The following is a 26,905-nucleotide window of genomic DNA, read 5'->3' on the forward strand; positions in this document are numbered from 1 at the left end:
GAGGACATCCTGCTGTGATATAGCCAAAATGAGGAATTATGGTTTTTCCACAAGCCTGATGCATACATCCCTCCCTTCTCTGAATTACATCAGCAAGGGTGGGTAGATGTGTGTTTGGGGAGAAAACCTTTAAGAACCAGGGGTTCCGAAAGACGGATGGTCAAACTTCAGAGATACGCCGTGTGTAAGGTTGCTCCCATTTGCTTCAGTGACTCTGCATGAACAGAACTTTGGGCTGGTATCCTAAATCTGGTATATTTCTTATTTTTTTCCTTATTTATTTTAAAATACTGTCTGTTGTGAATGCCTGTAAACCTTATCTCAATTGTAACACCTTTTTCTGTATATTTGTGTATATATGTAGATATTTAGAACTGCTAACCTTTTTATTTTAGAATAAATCTGCAATTTATTAGTCAAGCCTTGTTCATTTTAAAACGAACCATAACTTTGAAGATTGTGTTCATAATTCATAAATACCTGTAAAAGCTGGTGGTTGTAGCAAGTGTGTGTGGATATTGTGGAGTGCGGTGGACATTAGACCGACAGAGCAAAGTCTCTGCAGGAAAGGTGTGTACAAATCAACCTGTACTCTTAAAGACTCTGCACTTGCAAACCCCCGCTAAAGTGATCGATCAAGTGATCGGATTTGTCAATCTATGACAATAATTGTTCAGATTCCCATGATCCAGTGAGAATCTGAACCATTATCGTATTGTAAATGCATGTGCTGACGGAATGACAAATGATAACATGTTCACTTTATGCAGGCATAAAACCTGAATGGCAATCAGCCTGTGTGAACAGTCAATAATTTATCTATGAACGACTGCCTGTTTACTGTGATTGTAAGAGGGCGACTGGGACAATCCCCAGCCCCTTCTGCTTTCATTTACTCAGCGATGATCATTCCTGTGTAAAAGCACAGGAGCGATCATTGCTTGAACGATTTGTCAGACATCTACACCCGACAGGTGGACAAGTAAAGTGCGTATAGTTTTATTAGCTTTTTTGCAGTTTTATATGACATATGGTTAGGCCAAAACATGGCTGCCAGAAATGATCCTAATGAGCAAAGCAACCAAATTGGTAGCATATAATTGCATGTAAAATGTTCTGGCAGGCTACACAGTAAAGGGGCAAATTTAAACTTTTTACTTATTTTTAGAATCAATGTGACTATTTCTCCTCTGACTGCAGACATTTCATGAGTGTTTTTAGGTTGCCTTGCCCTAATGTTGGAGCCTGTAGTTGGATCTGGTGAACAACTGAGCACATGGTGTTTCTACACTTAAAATGCCTGTGAAAATAATTAAAATAAAAGCCTTAATTTTGGATAATTGTTCTAAAAACATATTTTAGTCTGCAGAATCAGCACCACAGACAAGCTGATTGATTTCAAAGGGTTAGTAGGAGGTGTGTGTGTGTTTAAGAATATGAAGATAGTCGGAATTGCAAAGGAATGTTATTGCTACCGAAAGTATTTATCATAGAGGAAGTGAAACGCAGGCAAAAATTCGATAAACATTTGAAATGATAGGTTTCTGAAGAAAGTGACTCATAAGCTATAGGTTGATTAAAAGATCTTCAAAGAATTGGAATCTAGAGCAAAGCGCTACTATAGTAGTTGCTATGTTAAAACAGGTCTTCCATCAAACAGGTCTCTATGGTTTCAGTATATAATGACCCCGTAATAAGCACTGAAGAACAGACAGGGGATGCAGTTTAATTGATTTTTATGACAAAGCACGGATATGTCATGAAAGTCTGAATAATGTAAGCTAGCTGCTGCAACCCCACCAGTCCCAGAGAGGAGGATGCACGCGGGTGGATTTTTGCATGGCAGTATCCGGAGTGGGGGCGTCCGCCTCTGGATTGCGCAGCAAATACCGCCCATAGCATGCAATTGAAAAACAATTTTTTCTGCACACGAGCAGAAATCAATTGCTATTCTCCGCTTGTGGAGGAAAAATTGCAGCATGCTCTACTTTTAGGTGGATTCCGTGCGGACGGCTTCCATTGAAGTCAATGGAACCTGTCCGTCCTGTGGGCCTTCCAGACCACTGGCCAGACCATCCACAGGGTCGGATTCCGCTGCAGGATCCCGCATATGGAATCCGACCCATTCGTGTACAGGCGGCATTAAGGTGTTGAAAATCAATTATTTACAGTCTTGGGTAATAAGGAAATAGCACAGCAATTTGTTTTCGTATTTGTCATAAACCCTACTGAAGGATGAAAACCCCAGTTCTCTACATTGGTGGGTATGTTACAGATGGTCTCTAGCAATTAGAAGTTTGTACCATGTGCATTCTTCTGAAAACCCTTTTAAGGCCATATTCACATGGTTGATACTCTTGTGCGAGTTTTGTCTGTTTCGAGACGCACAAAACCTGAACAGAAATACAACACATTATTTGCAATGGCTGTATTTAGATGTACAATTTTGCTTTTGCAGCTGCATGCCGGGAGCTAGAAAAATTGCAGCATGTTCTATTTTCCGGAAGATATTATTGATTATTTTCTATGAGAGCAAAAAATAAATTGCATCGCACTTACATGCAGTTACATTTTCATACAAGTGTGATGTGATTTTTATTTTTACTATTTGAATAAAATGTAATTTTAACGCATGTGTGGTGATGAGTTTTTTTTTCTAGCAAAACGCATTGCAAGGAAAATCTCGGGATAATAAACGCGATCTTGGTTAAACATTCTTTGACCATCAGCGCTCTTGCCTGTCTGAATACAGCCTACAGGGAGTCTGTTAGCTGCTATGAGCCGGATACAGCTAAACTTATGGCCTCATAGCAGCTGAAAGCCTAAGGATGGCTTTGAGTTACCCACTGGCGATAGGCTTTCCTGCAATGTGAATGTGAGTGAAAACGCATGATTATGAAACCAATCATTTTAAGTAGTTTCATTCTCATTTGCGATGTCTTCACTCAAGGCTCACAGCGCTAAGAAAAATCAGCGCCATCGCTCCATTGTACATCGCGCTCCCCTGGCACAGCTATGGCAGGGCATACCTTCATCCCTGCAGGGGCTTTGAAATATAAGCCTTACCCCGAAAATCAACCCTAGCTGTAAAAAAAAAAAAAAAAAATTAATTCACCTAGAAGAGCCATGGCTCTTTCCGTCCCCATCAGTCTTCTGGTGGCCGGGGTTAGAAAAATCCCTGTCTCCAGAAAGCGCTGCCTCTGATTGGCTGAGCCGCTGTGACCAAAAAACGGATTCAGGGTTTCAGCTCCTGCGAGCCCTATGTTTAGCTTATGGGGGTTAGGAGCTTACAGACTCCCTTTCAGTGCAGTCTCATCATCACCATCACTGTCAGCATCACATGGAAATGGGAAGTTGGTCCTATATTTGTGCTCTACCTGCTTACCCAAACATGAGAAGGCAGAGCAAAGACCCATGATTGAAGTTGGCTTTAAACGAGACAACTATCGTCTAAATAGTTGCTTCCTGTAAACACGACCACCATCCAGATAATGAGTGAGAATGTGTTCACTAGTTCTTTGCTTCAGCTCACCGAAAAAAAGTTGCTGGTTGATTATTGTCTGTTGCAAGCCGGCAACCACTTGTTTTTCAATAACCAGTGAATAACTGCTCAGGAAGGTGTGCGCTCCAGCGACCATGAGGATGAACAAGTGAACAACATCACACAAACAGTCATTCATGTGCTGACAACTCACTTAATGACTATTTCCAGCGAATAGTCAGAGGATAGTTATCCTATATAAAACCACCCTTATTAAGCAAACGAAGATATGTAGGGCACTACTCTAACAAAATAGAACAGGGGGACATGAAGGGGGAATGTAGATAATACAAGTGTATATGGGCCCAAAAATGGCTTATCTACATGTTTACTGTTGTCAATAGCAATAAATGTAAATAATCAACCCATACAAAATAATGTAAACTGCTATGTCATCCTAAAGGCCCAGTAAGACCCAACGATTCTCAGTCAAAGCAGTCTTTTGAGCGAGAATCGTTGGGTCTAACTGCACGGACATCGTGCAGTTTTCATTAACGAGTCATTCATCGTTGTCTTTCAGCAAGCTGGAAGAGAACGATAAGCCTTATCAGTGCCGCAAGCTGAGTCCTCAGCAGGATACCGCTGATACTATTGTTTCAGCTGGTATCCCGCTCAGAGAACATAGACGGAATATGAAGAAGACAGTGCTACAGCTGTCATCTGTATACACCGCTCGGAGTGCTAAGCTATATACCAGCTGAGCACTCCTTGAACACAGCAGGAGTATGCAGAGAGTCTCGTGTGGTGCAGAGTGTAAGCTCTCACCTACGCCCTGAAGGTTGCAAGTTCGATCCCCGCATGAATCAGGTAGCCAGCTCAAGGTTGACTCAGCCTTCCATCCTTCTGAGGTCAGTAAAATGAGAACCCAGGTGGGGGGTAATAAATAATAATTACCTGAAAGCGCTGCAGAATAAGTTGGTGCTATACAAATACCATGATTTGATTTTTTTTATTTTTTTTATGCAGAAGACAGCGCTGCAGCTGTATTCTGCATAGCCCACTCGGAGCGCTCAGCTAGATACCAGCTGAGCGCTCCAAGAAGACAACAGTTGTATGCAGAAGATAGTGGTCCCACTTGTCTTCTGCATACAGCGTGAGCCTTCATTTACACACTTATGCACAGTGAACACTCAAAACTGTCACTCAAACTGCTGTTTGGGCGAAATTTTGAGCGATCATCTTGCAGTGTAATGCACACGATTATCGCTCAAAAGATGTCTTTAGAGCAATAATCGTTGTGTCTAAATGGGCCTTAAAGGGGTTGTCCCGCGGCAGCAAGTGGGGTTATGCACTTCTGTATGGCCATATTAATGCACTTTGTAATATACATCGTGCATTAAATATGAGCCATACAGAAGTTATTCACTTACCTGCTCCGTTGCTAGCATCCCCGTCGCCATGGTGCCGTCTAATTTCAGCGTCTAATCGATCGATTAGACGCGCTTGCGCAGATGGGTCTTTTCCCTTCGGCTCGGTCCGGCAGCAGCGGCGTTCTGGCTCCGCCCCCTTGTACGCATCATCGCGTAGCTCCGCCCCGTCACATGTGCCGATTCCAGCCTCCTGATTGGCTGGAATCGGCACATGTGACGGGGGCGGAGCTACGCGATGCCGCGTACAAGGGGGCGGAGCCAGAACGCCGCTGCTGCCGGACCGAGCCGAAGGGAAAAGACCCATCTGCGCAAGCGCGTCTAATCGATCGATTAGACGCTGAAATTAGACGGCACCATGGCGACGGGGATGCTAGCAACGGAGCAGGTAAGTGAATAACTTCTGTATGGCTCATATTTAATGCACGATGTATATTACAAAGTGCATTAATATGGCCATACAGAAGTGCATAACCCCACTTGCTGCCACGGGACAACCCCTTTAAGTAAATCGAAGTATGCAAACCAGTATTCTTCTGTCCAGAATAGCTTTAATCAATATTATTGTGTTGCGTGTGAGAGGTTGATGTATGCAGTGAACTGGATACAACAAAATCGCCACACATGATGGCTCCTTGAAGGTGGCTCTATTATAGCATAATATAGTACTTTAATAAATGGTGAGTTAGAACTCATCCAGAAGTATGTTTGATGTTAGCCATCAGCATTCTGTCGCTCCATGGTCCGTAATCTTGATGTCTTTACAAACTTCACAATGAATGTTGTTGAATGAGCTGTATGTTCCTGGATCACAAACAACTGCCAAGAAATACACAAAATAAGACATTACAACTGGAAATAATACATCTCCTATCCTAATGCAGAATTACATCTAAACAGTATATCTATATACTACGACATGAGTATGTCCTACTACCTTGTACAAGCTAGAAAGCCAAATATGGATATGCTGAAGGAACAATAGCCAGTGTACCATGTTAGCAGTTGGGTAGTACCTGGACAATCACTGGTTAGCATGTTAGAACAATACCTACATTCTGCGTGGAAAATGCAGATTGGAAGTAGAAGTTTCACAAAAACTTGCTGTAGATACAAGCGGGGCTGTGGAGTAAGCCAAATTCCTATTTTTTTCCACATTCTGGCTCCTTCATAAATGGCTCATGTAAATTAGTAATGGATGGACTGTAGTACATTGGTGACATCAGGCTTAATTTATTATGCATTAATATAGTCTTAGTTGGGGTTTGTACATTTCTTCTGATTCAACCCAAAACTGACTCTGACTTCACAATTGTGACTTCACAGTTCTAATTGTATGTTGTCTTCCTGGAACAATACCTAGTGAATCACAGGTTTGTTGACTGTACTACAGGATTTCTTTCCTGTGATTTAGAAATAATTTTTTTTACCAACGTGTAAAAGCTCCAGCGTTCCTGAGGACTTCTTGTAAATTACGTATTACAGGTAGCGATCTGAAAAACGCCAGGCTCACACGGCTGTATGTGGAATCCACTTGTGGAGGCCTGCAGCGGATCCTAGCTGTGAGCCCGGCCATGGCCCTGTGTACGGCCGCGTAATGTACTGCGCATAACTGCGTACTCACACCAGCGGTCACTGCGCAGTAATCTCTTTTTGTTTATATTTCCCACGCCGTCGCTTAGCGATGATGCAGATAGCCGCAGCCTGTACACAATGTAGTTGCGTACGGACTGCGGGTATATCCATGACCACAGAGTACAATGGGCTCTATGTTGTGGATATCTGCAGTAAAATAGAATATGCTGCTTTCTGTTTTCTGCATGTGGATTACGTAATTCCGACCCGCTAATGCGAGCGGAATTGTGTAATCCAATGCATTTGTATTACCGCAGGTCAAACACATGCGGAATTGGCAATTTCTATCTGATCGTGTAAGGCCAACCTAAGGTAGATCGCTACCTTTTTATCACGTGACCAGGACAGCTCATTGAGGCCACCAGTCACTGCTCCAAAGGCAAGGAGATTTTAACCTTTTAAATCTCCAGGGCTCCCTGGCCTTCTGTGCATGCCCCCGACATTTTACATCTGGCACGTATGCACAGAAGACGGCATCAGGTGCAGGTAGGACCAGAATGCAGGACATTGCAGACGACTGAGGTGAGTAGTTTTGGCTCCCCTCATGGATCCGATCCGTGAAGAAAGATGTAACGTAAACTTAAAAAAAAAATTTTTTTATACGATTGCCGTTATCCACAACGATCGCGTGACCAGGGGTCGCTCACAGCAGCCCTCTATGACAGCTCCAGGCGCTTGACTACCTCCGGCAGCTGAAAGTTGGGATCTGTTGCCCGTACAGACCCCACAGCTTTATTCCACAGGGCTGGCGTGTTTTTACGGCCCTGAGGATTAAAGGGGTTCTGACACGAATAATGTTTTTATGCTTTAGCAGCCATTGTTCCCTGGTGTGCCTAATGGACCCAGAGAACCCATGGTTTAATGGCTGCTAAAGCATAAAAAGATAATACTTACCTGTTCTCCTGTTGTTGTTGACATCGGGGGGGTCATCTCCCGGCAGGCGCTGTTCCTCCTCTTCTGTCTGCACGAATCGTGCCGCTCTGGGATCGCGCGCATGCGCAGTGGAGAGGTGCCCTCTGACAGGAGTCAGGACGGGCTGCGTCTCCACTGCGCATGCGCAGCACTCCGGAGTTCAGCAGGACGGACGGGCCGCCCACAGCAAGCACTGCTTGTGACGTGCTTGCTGTGGGCGGTCCGTCTGTTCACCTCGGAAGTACCTGACGGACGGACCAGAGCAGGAAGCGGTCTTTTTGACCGCTCCTGCTCTGCTTTAAAGGCACAGAAGAAGATGCCGGCTGGAAGGGACATGCCTGGCGATCGGGCCAGGCCAGGCAAGGTGAGTACAATTTTTTTTTTTTGATGTCAGAACCCCTTTAAAGCCCAAACACCCAGGATTTGAAAACACGTATGGGTGGACACGAAGGGATTAAAATCCTCCCAGCCAGATAAACACACGCCCACCCGAGAAAACAACTAATATTGAATTTACTTTAACGAATGAAAGAAACAGAGAATATTTTAAGCAATTCTATTTTATGCAAAAAAGTTGTCAATTCCTTCAGTCATTCGGTCATTTTAGCGATAATCATTGCGTGTTAAAGGGCCTTTACTTACCTTTTCATACAGTTATAAAACCAGAAGCTCATAGACTTAAAGGGCTTTTCAGGGTCTAAACTATTGATGAGCAGTCCACTGCTTGTGATCCCCACCGATCAACTGATCGAAGAACATTAGGAAGGACATCCTTGCCTCAAAAGACTGACCGCCACTGCTGTCCTGATGCTGCCTGGTCCCTTGTGCTTTCTACTTCCTGCTGCAGTGATGATGTTGCCATACAGGAACATGTATCCTCTGCAGCTAACTACCAGCTGTAGTGGGTCACAGCTTTGGCTTGTGATTGGCTGCAGACAGACACTCATAGATGCCATTCTGTATGGTACTTTGCAGCCAATTAGAATCCTCAGCAGTCATGTGCCGTACAGACTGGCATCACATGAAGCTGGCAGCTACCTGAAAGTATAGACTGGCAGTGGACCAGCAGAGCGCCTGCGTTGGATTTGTAAAGGCTGTAAGTGAAATGAATAAGACTCAATTTTCTATCTATTTTTCAGTATTCTCCTATTTTGTATGCTTCTTTCTCTGTCATGTTTTTGAACTTTTCTTTTAACAAGATTTGCAGAAATGTTCTAAAGAGTAAAAAGGACCTTGATGACTAGAACATTCCAAAGAAGAGATTGAGAAAGCAGACTCAATGGCCCGGGTCGTAGCGCCATGTTCTCCATTAGTTCCTAAACATTTTATTGTTTTACATTCTTTGCACCCTTATTTTGAGAACCATGGTGCCTCACCACCTGGAGGAACTCTGTTTGACGTTTTAGATGTTAATAGCCGTTTTAAGTATATTCATATTTGTCTTTAGTTTTATCAATGGTCATAAATGAATTATAATAAATTATAATTATTGTAATTTAAGTGTGTGCCTCTATAAAAACTTATGCCCGTCAATTAATAAACAGATAACCTTTGATCACATCTAGTGATGAGCGAGCATACTCGCTAAGGGCAATTGCTCGAGCGATCATTGCCCTTAGCGAGTACCTGCCCGCTCGAGAGAAAAGGTTCGGGTGCCGGCGGCGGGCAGGGAGCGGCGGGGAGGAATGGAGGGGAGATCTCTCTCTCCCCCCCGCACCCCCCTGCTGACAGCCGCAACTCCCCGCTCCCCCACGCCGGCACCCGAACCTTTCCTCTCGCGCGGGCAGGTACTCGCTAAGGGCAATGCTCGCTCGAGCAATTGCCCTTAGCGAGTATGCTCGCTCATCTCTAATCACATCCAGTTGTGTTTGGTATAACAAGTTATTTCCGAGCTCGGCTGTATACGTCTAACTAATTTGGACCCCAGAAGCATACCATATAGCAAATAGATTAATTTGCACTAACAAGACTGAAGAGGCGAGTATTGTTTTGGTTTATTTTTAGGACATTTGTGTCTTTTTTTCCAACTACTCAAAAACCCCTTTAATCATAAATCTCATAGATATACGCAGTGATTTTTATTTCATGGTTCATCACTTCTTTTGGGATAAACGTTCTATTTTCTTGCAATGAACCAACTGTATGGGTGTTTTTCAAGCCAAAAATGCCAGGACTAGTGCATAGTTCGTGTAAAAATGATCCATGTACGCTGTACGACCTGCATCTAGTAATTTGTGCGAAAATGGAATACAAACATTGTGAACTAATCCTGTTTCTCTGAAACCACATGCTGCCTATTCTGAATAAATCTTTATAGACCATGTGTAGCCTTCTGTTGCTCATCATTTGAGTAACTTTAGCCCATATTGGTGCGCTTTGCATGGAATATATAATCTGAAATAAGTCTGCCTCACCCAGGGTCTCGTCAATTACAAATTCTTCTCCTAGAAGTAGTACTTCTTGATACTTTCACATCAATAATCAAACGCTTGTATTTTTCTAGATCTGTTATGGCTTTCAGAATCTTTGTTGTTGGCGAAGTGTAAATTACTTAGTAACAATGGAAATTGGTTACATGACATGACTTTATATAGAGATGGGAAATTGAACACTGCATTTTTGGATCAATGTTTATATAAGGCTGGTTGTCTCACCAGCCACATCCATGTGATGATCTCTAAAAATCTCTTTATTTCTTCACAACTGATCAGTTTCCATCGACTTATTTGGGATTGTGAAGTAGCGTCGCAGTTCTTATATTTCTTTGGCCTGTGTACCGAATTGTTTTAAGTACAAGTAAGTCAATAACTTCATCATCAATGAAGAAAAGCCTTCACTAGGGGTTATGTTTGTTGGTAATTCCTTCAATAATCCATCAGCTCCTGTGAACGGAAATGATTTCTGCCTGCCTTCCACTCGTTACCACTCAGCTCTTGCATGTGATTTTCTATTTTTTCTTGCTCTTCTAGAATCAAATCATCTAATAAGAGTTCTTCTATACTTTTCTCTGGTTCATCAATTTCTAAAATCAGGTCACTTTCTTTAGAACTGGACGACTCTGATGCAATTTGATTTATTTTCCTTCTTTTCATGTGAGTTATCTCACTTTCATCACTACTTTTTTCAAACACTTCTGTCTCATTTTCGCTGGCGCTACCCTGTTTCCCCGAAAATAAGACGCGTCTTATATTAATTTTTGCTCCCAAATATGCGCTACGACTTATTTTCAGGGGCTGTCTTATTTTGCCGCGGCAAATCCGTCTGTGGCCGCTAATCCCTCAATTGGCCAGCTTTGTAGACGAAATTTCTCAGAAATCTCGTCCACATGGGACAGCAAATCTGTCACGGCAAAGCTGGGAGAAGCCGGTGTTGTGGTGCGGATTCACCGGCCACAGAAACAGAAAAGCGTGCAGCCAGGTCGCTTCAAAACAAGCGGCTCAGTGCCGTTGGTTTTGAAGCAGCGCTTTCCCGGCGGAAATCTCGCTGTTTATCGCTGTGGACAAACTGCTAGATTTCCGCTGGAAATACGCTCTGTGAGAACCCAGCCTTAAGAATCCCACACAGGTTGCCTGACTCACACACAGAGCCATAAAAAAATAAGGGATGTAAAGTAACGTACCTGTCTGCAGACAGAAGTTCCTGTACCACTTGTAAACAGGGATGGTATTGCAGCTTCCGACCACCAGGGGGAGCTCATCACAGCAGACATGTACAGCAGAAACAGAACGTACAGTATGGACTTTTCCAGCCAGCAAGGGGAGCTCGCAACAGCACACTCGTACAGCACAGCAGGGACACGATAACAGCAGACTGTCTGCAGATCTACCTATACATCTGGAGGTAGGAGACAACGGGGATGGCAGCAGGGGACAGGCCTCTTGACTTGCCTGCACACTTTACTATGCCTTACTATCGGGGGGGGGGGGGGTGCCCTATATTTGGGACTCCTGCAAATTTCAGGGGGTGCCTTATTTTCAGGGGGTGCCTTATTTTCGGGGAAACACGGTACTTACGACTACACTTTTCGTCATTTTGTTAAAAGAATAACAATTTGTCTAATGTAAAATCGGGAGATCTGTGAAAGTTGCAGGCTGCTTCTATAGTGGCATTAGAGATGAGCGAGCATACACGCTAAGGCAAATTACTCGAGCGAGCATTGCCGTTTTCGAGTACATGCCCGCTCGTCTCAAAAGATTCGGGGGCCAGCAGGGCACGGCAGGCGGCATCTCTTTCACACACCCCCCCCCCACTCCCCCATGCTCACTCCTGCAACTCACCGCTCCCCTGCACGGCCCCCGAATCTTTTGAGACGAGCGGGCATGTACTCAAAAATGGCAATACTCGCTCAAGTAATCTGCCTTAGCGAGTACGTTCGCTCATCTCTAACTGGCATTCATTCCAAAAATAAATGACTATATAATCACATGTACACTTAATGTTAGAAATTGATGGGAAAAATTGGCTTTTACGTCATTGTTTTTTTTTCCCTCTGGATCAACATTGGGGGGTAATGGGCTGAACTGGATGGACATATGTCTTTTTTCGGCCTTACATACTATGTTACTATGATGTTAGAAAGCGGTTAGGAACACTCTGGAAGAATATTTATGAAGAAGAATCTATGTCAATAGCTTGCCTTAAAATTGAAAAAAAGCGCTGACATTTGGAGCGGAGTGTTTATGTTTTTGGATAAGAAACGCAAGCGGCAAAACTCATATGACAACCATGCTCTTGTCATTTGGGCCTCACTTGGAGCACAGTCGAAAAGCTCTGGGCATGCAACGTGTTAATGCAATAAAGCAAAGTTATCTATCTACCTTTCTTCCTTCATTCTCTATAACCTTGGACATAAATGAATCATACAGCAATTCTATAGTGTAGATTGGGAAACTATTACTCACAATATGGGATTGACAGGCTTTTCGGCTAAAGCTTAGCATGAAGTTAATGAACCCTGCATGACACTTAACAATTATACACAGGAAAGCATTTCAGAGCCTTATTTGACCTGCGGAGTGGTGATATCATAGTCCTCGTCCATAGTCGCCAGTCGCATGCCTCTATTTTCCCTGCCAGGGCTGCTGTTGTCCAGTTGATAGCTGTCAAAGAGATATATTTCAAGGATAACCCAGCTTGCAGTTGATCGTATCACAGCTGAGCGTTGCCCCTGGCTGTTCTTTCCGGGAACTAGCCAGGGACCTGATTACCATCTCGGACAAGCTTCAGTTTAAGGATGCATATGTTACTGTCCAGATAATGTGCTCATTCCCAAATGTGCCTTACTCCCACGCTTTGCTCCAAATTCTTGTCAATACTTTTCAATCCAAATCTGGCTAGACACTGTCTGGAGGTTTAATTAGTTGGATGAACTTACACTGCCCCAACCGCTTCGCTGCGAAGACTGAATGACAACATTTTATAAATGAGACACAAGTGGTTCAGTAAATACTGTAGGCTATCTTGGAGATGGCTTCATCCAGTTCATTGCTTCAATGTAGATTGAAGACGTGTCCATTGCTACTTTACTAGTGCGATATCATGAAGCAGAGATTAAAAGCGTCCAGTCTGACTGACAACTCGTAGCTGACAGGGACAGAAGACATCTGTGATTGATTTAGCATCATTACACTTTGGAGTACATTGTGCGTTGGTACAATGCTTTGGGTAATGACGTTCAGGCATAAACAACAGAAAACACCTCAAAAGAGTTAATCACCTCTTTGAAGGTAGCACTTATTTGTCTTTCCTGGAGTAATCTCTAATAAATGCATTTTGGGTTTTCAGACAATCACAGCTTCAAGACCAAGGAGGTATTTTTAGATCTGTTACATATGTCCCTATTTCTCTTTATATAGTGGCAAAATATTCTGTAGCACTGAAGGACTGTAATCACCCACGACCACCCAAAAGAGTGAGTATGGGTGACTGTCATCCTGTGTAAACACAGGGCAAGTTTGGGAGAATTGCTTACTTGTTGGCCCGTGTAAACAGGGAGTTGTTCATCTGTTGCACTATGCTAACCGGAAGGTAGGAATTTGGTGCAAGCAGCATAAATTGATAAACCCTTCCTGTCAGCTGTTCAGAAGCTTCCTGTCCGCAGGGGCTAATATGCCTGCAGAGTGGAGTCTATGCCATATACATATATGTATAAAATTTTTTTTGCTGTTTTGAAGGCCAAAGGAGGTCCAACACATTACTACCGTGTTTCCCCCAAAATAAGACCCTGTCTTATATTAACTTTTGCCCAAAAGAGGCGCTAGGTCTTATTTTCGGACAATGTTTTATTATACTTACCTAGCAGGCTCGGTCCAGGTCCCTCCCGCTGCTCTCCAGACCTCCGGCACGCTTCTTGCAGTCCTCCGCCACCCACAGAAGATCACTTCCAGGTTATGGGATTCCGAAATCCCGCCTCCAGGAAGTGATGGCTCTGATTGGTTCTCAAGCCAATCAATGCACTGCTTGATGAACCAATGTGATGGCTGTGATTGCTTCATTGAGTGCTGCACTGATTGGCTAAGCAGTGGTCGAACAACTAATCCCAGCCATCGTGTTGTGGAGGTGGGATTTATGAATTGGCTGAGCCGTGGCATTACCGAGCCTGCTAGGTAATGAATTCCTTTTTTATGTAATGCACTAGGGCTTATTTTCGGGGTAGGTCTTATATTTCAAGCCTCCCTGAAATTCCCAAACAATCGTGGTAGGGTTTATTTTCAGGGTAGGTCTTATTTTCGGGGAAACGGGGTAGATGAGGGTTGCTAATAAACTGACCATTCAATGTAGCTATAATAGCTGCCAAACATGTAAGTAAAAAGACTCAGGTCCTGCGGGGGCACACTATATCTATAAATCTGAAAATGTTAAATCCTCTCAAACTGAGTTTCATAAAGAAGTGAGATGTTACCCTGCGAAGCGATCAAGAACGAAATGATTACTTTGCCAAAAGTTTAATGCTTCCCTGCATGTAGGGGCCAATTTCCAGCCCCAGCAAGAGTAATGACGGCGAAACGAGACAGACCTAGTCACAACTTCCCTGCCTTAGTCTAGGCAACACATTATTTTAATTGCCGGGCTAAGTCAATATGCCTGACAAAAAGGAGATTACATTATTCCTTCATGGCTGTATAATCAATTCACACTGTGTGCGTGGCAGAGGAGACAATAAGATATGAAAGTTATTTCCGATCTTCCTAGCAGCTCTTGATATCTGGTCTTCAGAAGGAACGAGACTGGCGGGAGAGAGCCGGAGGGGTTTATGCAGAGTATAAAACACTTACTGGAATCACAGAAGCTCTCAAATGGATTAGGAAGAAGAGATGTACAGCAACATAACAGTGAGCCTCAGTGCAACAGAGGTCACCTTTTACCACTCTAGCTAACATCAAGAGTGATCGTCAGTAATGTAAATCTTAAGACTATCAATTACACAAAGCTGTAGTAAAGCCATCGTACAGGAGTTCAACATCTGTGCAGCCTGTGAGAAACTCATTCTTGGACGGGTGAACGCACCTCCAAACCAGAGGGGAAAGTGGGCATGGGCAGGGCTGTGGGCAAAACCTAACACCATGCTGTTCGTTTCTATCAGGCTTACCATTTAAGGGCTGTTCCGGCTGTTGCAAGTTACCCCCAATCCATAGGATAGGAGTTAACTAGCTGATTGGTGGTAGTGCGACCCAAGAACAGGGGTCCAGCTAGTCCCTAAATGAACAGAGCAGACGTTGCACAAGCGTATTCATTTCAATGAGAGCACCACAAATTGCCAAGTTCACGCGCTCAGCAATCTTTGGCTCTCTTACTGAAATGAATTGGATGGTGACTTCTGATCTGTTAATTTAGGGAGCAACTGTACCCCCGTTCTCTGGATTGGTGGGGGTCCCAGTGGTCGGACCCCCTCCAATCAGCTGGTTATTCCCTATCTCGTGGATAGGGGATAACGTGCAACAACCAGAATACCTCTTGAATGGTAAGCCTAATAGGAATGAACAGTGTGGCGCTAGGCTCTGCCCCCATTCCTCTTCCCTGTCTGAAAATGAATTCCCCCATGCTAGGTTTCTGACAGGATGCATGCAAGGACCATTTTGTTGGATTCTTGGACAAACCCTTCAAGGTCCTTTTACACACTCCACTATCAGGCACTGGATGAGCCCTGACCATCAAGATCAGCGCTTGTGTACCTGGCCTTTATACAGGCCGATTCAGACTCAATGGGAAAGGACTGTTCATATGACTATCTGGTCCTCATTCCCTTCCATTGCTGTCAGCAGTACATCTCCTGTTAGCATTGTGCTACTGACAACACTAATCTTCCGACTATACAAAAGATTCAGTCAGCCGATGAAAGCACGTTTGCTCGTCTATTGTCTGATCGTTGCTCCATTTACATAGGGCGATGATCAGGTGAAATCAGTAGCGTTCGCTCATCCATTGCCTGATCGCTGCCCTGTTTACACAAGGTGACGATCAGGTGAAATTATGAAGAAAGTAGAAAGGACAGATACTACTTCTTCCTCTTTTTTGGATCCACTCCTGCTTTTGGCTTATAGACTGCATCAAAAAACCTGAACAAAATCTATGTGTGTGACATCAGCATAATAGACAACTTATCTTCCAAAATACTGCCTCCCTGCAGTCGGCAAGGTGGCAACGTCAGGCAAGGTTCTCAAAATAACTTATATATTGGATCACCGATGAGATCTCGGTTCCAATCGACTCAGTGCAGTGAAGGCGTATGGCACATGACTAGTACATGAATAAGAGTGTATTATAACACATTTCCCGGTGTAATTAAATGGCCCACTTAGTTACATTTCTATGTTCTGTGAGGCAAAAAGCTGTTATTACCGCAGCAGCCGGGACAGTCATGGTGGGTGACCTCATTTTTCCCAAAGCCCGGGCGGCAGCTGTCAACATGTATGATATCCAGGCTGTGCTCTACATAATTTATCTCCGGGACATTCACAAACTCCTCTTGCAGTACACGCGTCTGCATCCGGAAGAATTCCACAATGAACTTTTTGGCCTGCAGCAAGGGGAAATGATGAAGATGATTAGGTGATAAAACTAACGAGCTCTGTCCTTACTGCAATGTATTTATAGTGAATATACTGTAATGCAAGCATTTATTGTCTCAGCTAAAACCATCTATTCATTAGAAACAATGTGATAATGTGAAGTTTATGTGGGACCTCACAAGGCCGGTGTATTAGGAGATGGAGCAGATATTGCAGTACACAAAACAATCTTTACTTGACAGCAGTATTAGTGGTACAATCACTTTAACTTGGCACACAGTTTCAATACTTTGCAACACCGTTTCAATACTGTCATGCCGTGTCGTATCCCTGGCTCACCTGCTACTGGGGCTGCAGTCGGGCACCGTCCTTCTCCGTGTGCCCTCACTCTACTGCTGGCTCCCTGGTGCCTGCCCCGTCCCTTAAAGCGCCATCCACCTAAAGCTATATTAGGTATCCTTCCCCAATGGAGGATGCCCAAGCATTAGCCATTGTGGCAAAGCCCGTTAGTTTTTGCATTTCAGTTTTGAGCTTTGCCTGCGTTCCTGATCCTTCTGACTTCGGTGCTCCCTGACCTCGGTTCTGTATATTGCACTTCATTATTGCCTGCTGTCTGTCCTGACCTACTGTCCGAACTTTGTATTGTTCCTGTGCTACCAGCCCTGACCACAGCCAGTCCTCTGCATACGAATCTGTTCACACCATCAGGTACCGCACCTCGGCCCAGTGCAGAGCTAGCAGCCACACTACCGGGATTATCTGGAAGAGTGATGACCCCGAAGCAAAGACCATATCTTGCATGGAGAGATCAAGGATAAAAACCGGGGTTCTCCAAGTGCTGCCTCCTCAGATTTTCCAAAGTCAAATCGGTGTGGCAAGGCGGATTCATCTCTACCTGTCTGAAAATATATAGTGCCATAATTGGTAGTACTCAACAATACAGTCTCTAGAATTCTTTGACAACGCTGTATCAGTTTCTCAGCCTTTGGAGGAACAGGCTACATTCTCTCTATATATACTCAAGAGGCCTCACTGCTGAGGGACTGGCTGCTGGCCCATTTCAATGACTAAGCCAGCACCCTTCTATCATGGCTAGAGATGAGCGAGCGTACTCGGATAAGCACTACTCGCTCGAGTAATTTGCTTTATCCGAGTATCGCTGTGCTCGGGGCTAAAGATTCGGGTGCTGGCACGGAGCGGGGAGCTGCAGGGGAGAGCGGGGAGGAACGGAGGTAAGATCTTTCTCTCCTTCTCTCCCGCCCGCTCTCCCCTGCTCCCCGCTGCGACTCACCTGTCAGCCGCAGCGGCACCTGAATCTTTAGCCCCGAGCACAGCGATACTCGGATAAAGCCAATTACTCGAGCGAGTAGTGCTTATCCGAGTACGCTCGCTCATCTCTAATCATGGCCGATGCAAAGATAGAAAGAGGGGCTTGCTTAGTTATTACTTGTGGCTGTTCTGAATGCACATCTCCAGGTGAGTTTTTAAAATCCCTGGATAAACCATTCAAAAATTCTCGCTAGGTTTAGAAAACGCATTTTCAAACATCCTATTAGAGAATGCCTCCATTCAGGACACTAATCCATTAGGAAGAGTATAAAATAACCACAAAACGTGTCTCTCACACAACATGCCAGCAAGATTTAGCGCCATTCAATACCTCATGTGACTGGTGGTGGCACTGTAAGGGAAGTGAACCCCTACTGCCAGTTACCAACCTACTGTTTACAGTTGGTTGGGGTTCTAAGCAGCTGACCACGCTGGACAAGCCTTAAGCTTCACTGGTACCACATGGAAAAAGAAAAACTTTGATCTTCGAAGTCCTTTACACGTATAAGAGTAACAAACGTAATACATCTCAGCGGTCAACCTTGGAACAGATCACAATCTAACGGAGCAGGTGAGGCAAGTAACCAGCGAGCGGTGATGGTGTATCACATATGTTAGGTTTGCTGGAAGCATATCCTTTGTACCAGGCTGAATTTTATGTCACAAACAAATCCACCCCAACAGCTGCATGTCTTACATGCGAATTTAGAAGCGGATTTGCAGTTAATTGCATCAAACGAAAGAATCAGTAGCAAATCAGCATCAAAGCCTACATCCAAGACGCAAAATTTTGTGGCGGATTTGTTTGTGGCATAAAATTATGCTCCGTTTGAATGCACCTATAACCCTTTAAGAAGTACGTGTACATCACGAGGTGTGGGTATGGAATGATGGAATGGGCTCAGGAGCCAATCCAGCTCTGTACCTGATGAATACCGGCTGTGTCAAACAGCTAACAGTCACCCTCAACAGCTGCAATCAGAGCTAGCACTTATTGCGGACATTCAACTACTTAGATCCAATTGTCATTGCTGACCATGGCATCTAAGCGGTTAACCAGAGAGCCCTCTGTCACCTACTCAGCCCACAACCATGGCAATTATGGGGAGTCAATCGGTTGTAATGGCAGCCTGGGGCCTAGTGAAGGCTCCTAGTCCTGCCATGGAGTGATGACTATTCAGCTCTGCCTGTTGCACGACTTAGGCCTCATGCATATGGCATTCACGGATTCTGAGTGCGGAATCCCGCACAGAATCCGCCCGTGCCCGCAGCCATGGGGCATTTTCTCACCTCTCCGGATCCAGCACGGGTATCCTCAGTAGTGTCCGGATCTTCTTTCTTCAGCATGGTGGATGTGTCCTGGCACGCCGGCCAATGCGCCCGGCGCATGTGCAATGCTTTTTTTTTTTTACATCTCCTGCTTTCCTGTGGGATCTGCGGAACATCTTCAGTGTCAGTTGTGGGTGAGCCGCGGATCGGACGGCTTGCATTGACTTCAATGGAAGCTGTCAGTGCGGGATCCGCAGAAAAAATGGAGCATGCTGCGATTTTCTCCCACGTGTGCAATCTGCACCCTGCGATAAAGTTGACATCCGCAGGCTTTACATTTTTTTGCAGACGCTAATGCATCCCTATGGGTGGCTTGATTAATGGATCTCCCGTGTGGGTTCCGCAAATCAAATTCGCCCATGGACATTGGGCCTTAAAGGGGTTGTACTAGGATCACAAGATAACCCCTATTCACAGGTTAAGGGATAATTTGGTAATCGGTAGAGGTCTCATCACTGGGATGCCCCCCGATCTCAAGAATGGGGTCTCCTTGTCCCCCTCTGCCTGTGACTGCAGAGATGCTTCTCTTCCCACAGTGACATCAGAATGAATGAAGTGTTGACTGAGCATTTCAATGGGGCTGATGGAAAAACCCAATTGCTTTTTGCTTGGCTATCTCCACAGTCCCATTGAAAGTGAAGGGAGAATCAGCACTTCTGTGTGACCAGTGTTCTATTCAGCCCACAGTGAGGAGGGAGAGAAGATAGGAGCCCTGTTCTTGGGACTGGTGGGGATCTCAGTGGTGAGACCCTCGTCAAACACCAAGTTATTCCCAATCCTCTAGTAATTCTGGTACAACCCCTTTACCTTTTACATGCTAATATTCCCAAATGGGATCATTGCTTTTCAATTTTTTTTAGTGGCCTACATTTTACTCCTTTTGTAAAAAAAAAAAGGCCTGTAAAAAATAAAGTACAACATACTGCAATGCAGAAATACTGCACAAGCGATCACATGTTCATAAAAGTGCTAAATTGAGTTTAATAAAGTCTAAAAAACAATTAAAAGTTCCAAAATTGCTCTTTTTCCATTTACCCATAAAAAATTCTATGTAAGAACATAAACTTGTATTTCAAAATTTCAAACTATTAAAATATTGTATAACATTTTTCCGTATGGTAAACACAGATCAAGACAAAAGTACACACTGCCAGAATTGCATTTTTTTGTCACCCCATCTCCTCCCAAAAATTGAATAGAAAGTGATCAAAAAGTTGTATGTACCCCATAATGGTGCCAATAAAAAAACCACAGCTCACCCGGCAAAAATGAGCCCTATACGACTATGTCATTATAAAAGTAAAAAACAGTTATGGCTCTTGAGGTTTTTGTTAAAAAACAAAAACTCCAAAAGAACAGATAAGCGATTGAAGGCATTTTGCCAGATTTCACGTTATGAGTGTCAAATTAGTAGACTAGACTACACCTATACTGATGCCCGTTTTCAGTTGAGATATAACCACTCATGGTGCCTGACCAATAAAACCAAAGGAAGTTCTGAAAACCTACAAGTTTCTCTGTAATATTCATTATGTAACTCACAATAACACCTCACATATGTAAATACTGTGGAAACCCTTTATTCTCATGACTAGGCAGTATCTGAATAACTTGGGTTGCTGTACATCGATGGGGTACTTACACCCCCAGTGCAACGGCGGGAATTTGGTCCCAGCGCACAAACAATTCCAAGAAGTGTGATGTCACACAGTCCTTAGTGCAATCTTCTGAGTGTTTTAGTACAGAAAGTCTTAACTCATGGAAATAGCGTATCGACATCTACGATTTGCATATTAAACTTCTGTAGAAAGGAGCCCTGCTGACTCTACAAATGGAAATTCCTGTACATGCTTCTCTGAATACTCTTCCCGGGCTGCAGATATTACTTTGGTATTCATTTGGTATTCAAGATGTTTCCAAAGTGATTGCATTTATAAAGCTCTCATGAGTGAGGGTACAGCAATAACTGGGACTTACAGGGAGCCCGTCACTTCCCTACAGCACCTTTTTACAGAGCTTACTAATGGGCTTTATCCCCTTAAGGTGCTTTTTTTCCCCATTTTTGTTTTTTCCTCCCCCCTTTTAAAAAATTGTAACTCCTTTATTCCTCCATCGACGTCGCTGTATGAGGTCTGGTTGTTTTTTGCGGGACGAGTTGTATTTTTCGATGGTACTATTTAAAGTACCATATAATGTACTGAAAAACTTTAAAAATTCTAAGTGGAGTAAAATGAAAAAAACCCGACATTCCGCCATCTTTCGGTGCGTCTTGTTTCTACGGTTCACAAACTGCCATGATAACTTTATTCTATGGGTCAGTACAACTACTACGATATCAAACTTCTATAGTTTGCTTTTTCTTGCTGTACTACCGTATATACTCGAGTATAAGCCAAGTCAATAAGTTTGACCACAAAAAGCTGGTAAAACGTATTGACTCGAGTATAAGCCGAACTATACTCACCTCTCAGCCGGCGTCTGTGTTCCCGTCACGATGCTCTCCCCAACGGTGCGGCAAGCTGCTTCAGTCTTCTCCCCGTTGTCATCTCCCTGGTTGGTTTTGAAATCCCCTACCATTAGTGCTATGTGAGGAAGCACTGTGATTGGATCAAGCGCCAGCCAATCACAGCAGGCGCTCAATAAACCAATCACAGCCATTCAGTGAATGACATGTCATTCACAACATCGCGTCGGGGACACAGACGCCGGCTGAGACGTGAGTATTGCACTTTTTTTTGTTTACATCACTCGAGTATAAGCCGAGGGGGGCTATTTCAGCACATTTTTTTGTACTAAAAAACTCAGCTATTGCAAACAGCAGCAAGAGGCGGAGAGGAGAAGGGGGAGGGAATTTAGCAGTCATGCTGCTAAACTCCCTCCCACATTTGGCTGCTGTCATTGGTTCCAATAGGAGTCTGTGACCGCAACCGTAGTCAGGCCAGGAAGATAGTTCCAGGGCTATCCTTCCTGCCCGGCATAAAAGTGCTTGGCGGCGCTTTTATGCCGCAGGAATACACCTGTGTGAGCTGACGCATTGGAATCCAATGCATCAGATGGTAGCGTATATCAACTGGCCGTGAAAACGCCACACTCGTGTGAATAATCCCTTAGAATGCGACGATATGGAGATCCAATTGTTTCTCTTTAAAAATGTGTATTTATTGTACAAAAGTAATAAAATTATATATATATATATATTATGGCAAGTTGGGGGTCACTCGCCTCGGGATCGCTGACCTCTCTTACATGAAAATGGCGCACCAAACGTGTAGAAACTCCAGAGACATGGATTTCTTTATCTGGCTCCTGCCAGCCTTTATTCGTCATCATCGCAATCACAAAACACAGTTCATATAAGCACCCCACCTGGGTGTGGAGTTTAGGGTCATCTTTCCTGTCAAACTCCTGGTCTGCACCAGACCCTGGGCTAGCAACCCTTCCAGCTCCACGAAGCTGGCTCTCTGTCAGCCAACGTCTCTCTCAACTTGGGTGTGAGTCCAGGGTTGCCGTCCCTGTCGGACTCTGGCCTTTGCTAGGCCACCAGCCTCTAGTATATCAGCTCTGCTGCACTGGTCTCTTCACCCTTGCTTTTGGCAGGAACTGGCTTTTATCTGGTCCCTGCTCCACCCCTTGGTGCTAACCCTAGCAGCAGAAGTCCTGTCTGTAGCCCTCTACAGGCCCTTCTGTGTACTGCACCACTACAATATAAACTTGGTATCACAACAATACGCAGTGAATAGAGCTAATTGATGCAGTGCACTTGTGCAGGAAAACAGAATATATGGAACTGATTAGGCTAATTAGCCATTTTAATGTACGGGACCGTGGCTGCGTTTTTTCTTGCACGTGCAAATACACGATATTCGTGAGCAAAAAGCATAGTAAAAGGGGGGGCGTGGCCTGACCGCGGAGAGTGATGGCGGCTTAGTGAGACAGCTCCATCACTGAGACGACCCAGCAGGCACACCACAGCGGCTAATACTCAGCAAAATGGTGAAAACAAGTAGAGAAAGAACCGGAGAACAGATGGGGACCCCGCGCCCGGCTAAAGGACAAACGGATCTGCAGAGGTTCATCAGAGAACGGACCCCGCGCTCACCTCGCGCTCCAGGCAAGATGGCGCCGGCGGCCGCAGCAGCACCTCAGAGAGAGCGGGAGGGAGAATCCTCGTCGGAGGGAGATGAAGAGGAAGGCGTCTCAAGAGGGTTTATGAGGAGCCTCCTGAACAAAGTGATGAGCCCGGTGCTAGCAGAGCTGACTGCCATAAAGGAGGAGGTGAGGCACACGGGGAGTAGGGTGGAGGACCTAGAAAATATAACCTCCGCTATCACAATACACTCCACAGAGATAGCGCAGACCCTGAAAGCTCAGCATACCTACCTAAACAGAACAATGCTGCAGCAAGAGGATTTGGAAAATAGAAGTAGGCGCAGCAATGTCCGGATTAAAGGGGTCCCCGAGTCATGGGCAAGCGAGGTTCTCCCCAAAGTAGTGAAGGAAATTTTTATCACACTAGTTGGACAAGAGAGAGCTTCGACAATGTCCATAGAAAGAGCCCACAGAGCCCTGCGCCCACAGCCCACAAATGAAGAACCGCCAAGGGACATTATATGCAAACTGCTGGCCTTTCCTGACGCGGTGGCCATCTTAGATGCCGCCAGAGGCCAGAGAGATTTGCAATATGGAGGCGTAGCGATACAAATCTTCCAAGACTTAGCCCCCTCCACACTAGCAAAGCGCAGGATACTGAAACCGCTGCTAGAGGTACTGAAGTCGAGAAATATCCGGTATGCATGGCTTTTCCCCTTTGGCCTGGGGGTGACATATAAGGGAAAGAGGCTGAATATTCGCTCGCCCGAAGATCTTCGCAACTCATGGCAGGCTCTAGATATAGAGCCTATGGAGATCCCGAATTGGCTTCCTTTACCCGAGCTCCCGGCGCTGCCTAGCCTCCCAGTTCCAGAAGAATGGAGAGTGGCGCACCACGCAAAACCGCCCAGAAACAAACAAAGAAAGGGCCTCAGAGAGGAAAGCATGGGGGAAGAGACCTGAATTTACAGTGGCGCATGAGTGAACGCCCTCGGTTAAAAGTGGAAGAGACATGAGGGAGGGGGGGAAAAAGATTCTTGAACTCATTGCTTGTCCTCAAAGACTGCAAGTTAATATGTTTATACTTACCGATACTAACAGGGGAAGATCCACCGAAAGGTCCCCTCCTCCCACTTGTTCCCACTTGTTCGTGCTCTTTATCATTTATCTTTTGGACTTTACCACAGAAAACAACTTCCCAAGATTCACCTGAAAACAGGTGTGCTTGATCGTCTCACCCAGATCAGGCTTGAAGGAACAGTCCACGAAGTTATTACTAAATTAACAGTTTAATCTTTCAACGCCTCGAAGATACAGACATAGAAACCGTCTGTATCTCCTCACACAGATAGTGTGAAATTGCGATTTATTTGTTACTTATTTTGTTTGTGACCCTATTGCTACAACTCCTTTCCCCTCCCCCTCCCCCACTTCCCCCCCAAAACCCCATAATTGTGTGTTGACAGCCAGGGCCCGGACGGTCCCCATCCCGCTTTATTCTCCACAGATCGCAGAAAACCAACCACCGCACACGACCCAAAAGCCCGCCGCAGCAGATTCCGGCAATCACCAGAAGCAACAGAAGAACCGGCCCCTCCTCGACTACGCAGAGACACCGGCGTACATCCGCTTAGCAGCTCTCGCCCGTCAGGGAGAGGATGACTGAGGAAGCGTTAAGATGCACCTCGTTTAACGTGAGAGGCCTCAACACGCCGAGGAAGAGGTACGGGATCTCACAGCTACTCAAAAAATATAAAACAAAAATACTTCTCATGCAAGAGACGCACTACAGGGGAGACAAATGCTTTTCTCTCCCTGGTAGGGCGTTCACGCAGGCCTTCCACAGCTCTCACCCACACTCAGCCTCGAAAGGGGTTTCGACATTGTTTCACAAAACAACCAACTTTGTCTTATCGTCAAAATACTCAGACGAAGAGGGCAGAGTCCTCTTCCTGAGAGGGAAGTTAAATAATGTTAACCTAACAATAGCCAATCTGTATGTGCCAAATTCAAATCAGATAGACTGGCTCATCAAACAACTAGACATTCTCAAAGAATTCGCTATAGGACCCGTTATCCTGGGGGGGGACTGGAATATAACCTTAGACCCCCTACTGGACTCCTCTAGGGGTAAGTCGCAGGTCTCGAGGGGACAGCTTAGCAGAGCTATCAAGACACTGGGGAGTCTAAATTTGGTAGATGCATGGCGGACCCTAAACCCCGCAACTAAAGATTACTCTTACTACTCCCAGGTCCACGACACATACCAAAGGCTGGACTATATATTTGTTTCCAATAACCTATTGCCCCAAGTAGAAAAAGCGATAATAGAGACAATTACACTCTCAGATCATGCCCCGATCCACATAGATATAAAAATAGGGTTTGAAGCCCCAAAAGAATGGACATGGAGACTAAACGACGCCCTACTAGACAACATAGAGGAAAAAACCAAACTGACAGACCTACTGGAAGAATATTTCCAACTAAATAACAAAGACGAACTAAAGCCCCCGTTGATTTGGGAAGCTCACAAGGCCTACATGAGGGGATTACTGATTGCCCTGGGAGCTAGAACAAAAAAAGCCCAACAAATGGAGATAGACACCTTACTATCCCAGATTGCGAAGTTAGAGAGAATAGCAAAACAATCACAAGCTGCAGACAAGCGGGAAGAGCTTATAGCCAAGAGGCGAGAATTGGGAAGACTTCTACGGTCCCGATTCAATAAAAAACATTTATTCTTAAAGCAAACACTCTTCATACAAGGGAATAAAGGAAGCAAATTCGTGACCGCACAACTCAAAAAAGCCCGCACCAGAAACCAAATTAATTCAATTAGGGACAACACAGGGAAAATAGTTACAACCACCCAGGACATAGCAAAAGTCTTTCACTCGTTCTACGAGAAACTATACAATATAAGAGGAAACAGCACACCAGATGACCTAGAACAACTTAGAAATAAAACAGACTTATTCTTGAGTAAATTAAAACTCCCAACAATAGAGGAAACAGACGCCCAGTCATTAACCTCCCAAATAACAGAAAAGGAGGTTGAAGAACTGATCACATCCTGCCCGCTGGGTAAAAGCCCGGGCCCTGATGGTTTCTCGGCAAACTATTACAAAACGTTCAAGAAAATACTAATCCCAAACTTAACGAGCGTCTTCAACTCCCTATTGCAGGGCAATGAACTCCCCAAACAAGCATTGGAAGCCCACGTGACCCTCATACAAAAAGACAATAAAGATCCAGAAGTGTGCAACAATTATAGACCAATATCACTAATTAATCTAGATGTGAAGTTATGGGCGAAATTGTTAGCCAAAAGAATAGAGGACTTACTCCCCAAATTAGTAAATAAAGAACAAGCCGGTTTTATAAAAGGTAGAGAAGGAAAGGACAACAGCTATAGAATTATCCACGCAATGAAATATGCACAAAAACATAAAATCCCCTTGGTCCTGATAGGAACAGATGCTGAAAAAGCTTTTGATCGCGTCAATTGGATATACTTGGAAAAAGTTCTGAACCATTATAACCTCCCCAATCAATTGATAACAGCAATCTTCTCACTATATAAGAATCCCTACGCAAGACTGAGAGTTAACAACACTCTCTCCCAACCGTTCAACATTTACAACGGAACACGTCAGGGCTGCCCCCTTTCACCATCCCTCTTCGTTCTAGCG

At 44.6% G+C, this 26,905-nt stretch overlaps 1 protein-coding gene across 2 annotated transcripts in view; it reads right to left on the reverse strand.

Annotated features, from left to right (window-relative positions):
• Positions 1–5,452: 5,452 nt before the first annotated feature.
• Positions 5,453–26,905, reverse strand: part of ZPBP2 (zona pellucida binding protein 2) — an 86,398-nt gene continuing 64,945 nt past the window's right edge. Inside the window, exons 7-9 of one of the 2 annotated variants that reach the window (XM_066585818.1) lie at positions 16,294–16,471; positions 12,464–12,554; positions 5,642–5,727 (exon numbers count right to left, since the gene is read on the reverse strand). In XM_066585818.1, the coding sequence (XP_066441915.1) occupies positions 5,718–5,727; positions 12,464–12,554; positions 16,294–16,471 (279 nt within the window). In that variant the 3' untranslated portion in view covers positions 5,642–5,717. Of the gene's footprint in view, positions 5,728–12,463; positions 12,555–16,293; positions 16,472–26,905 lie in introns of both variants that reach the window. The other variant, XM_066585819.1, reaches the window with a different exon arrangement.

The sequence above is a fragment of the Eleutherodactylus coqui genome, chromosome 13, assembly GCF_035609145.1.
Source record: "Eleutherodactylus coqui strain aEleCoq1 chromosome 13, aEleCoq1.hap1, whole genome shotgun sequence".
NCBI lineage: Eukaryota > Metazoa > Chordata > Amphibia > Anura > Eleutherodactylidae > Eleutherodactylus > Eleutherodactylus coqui.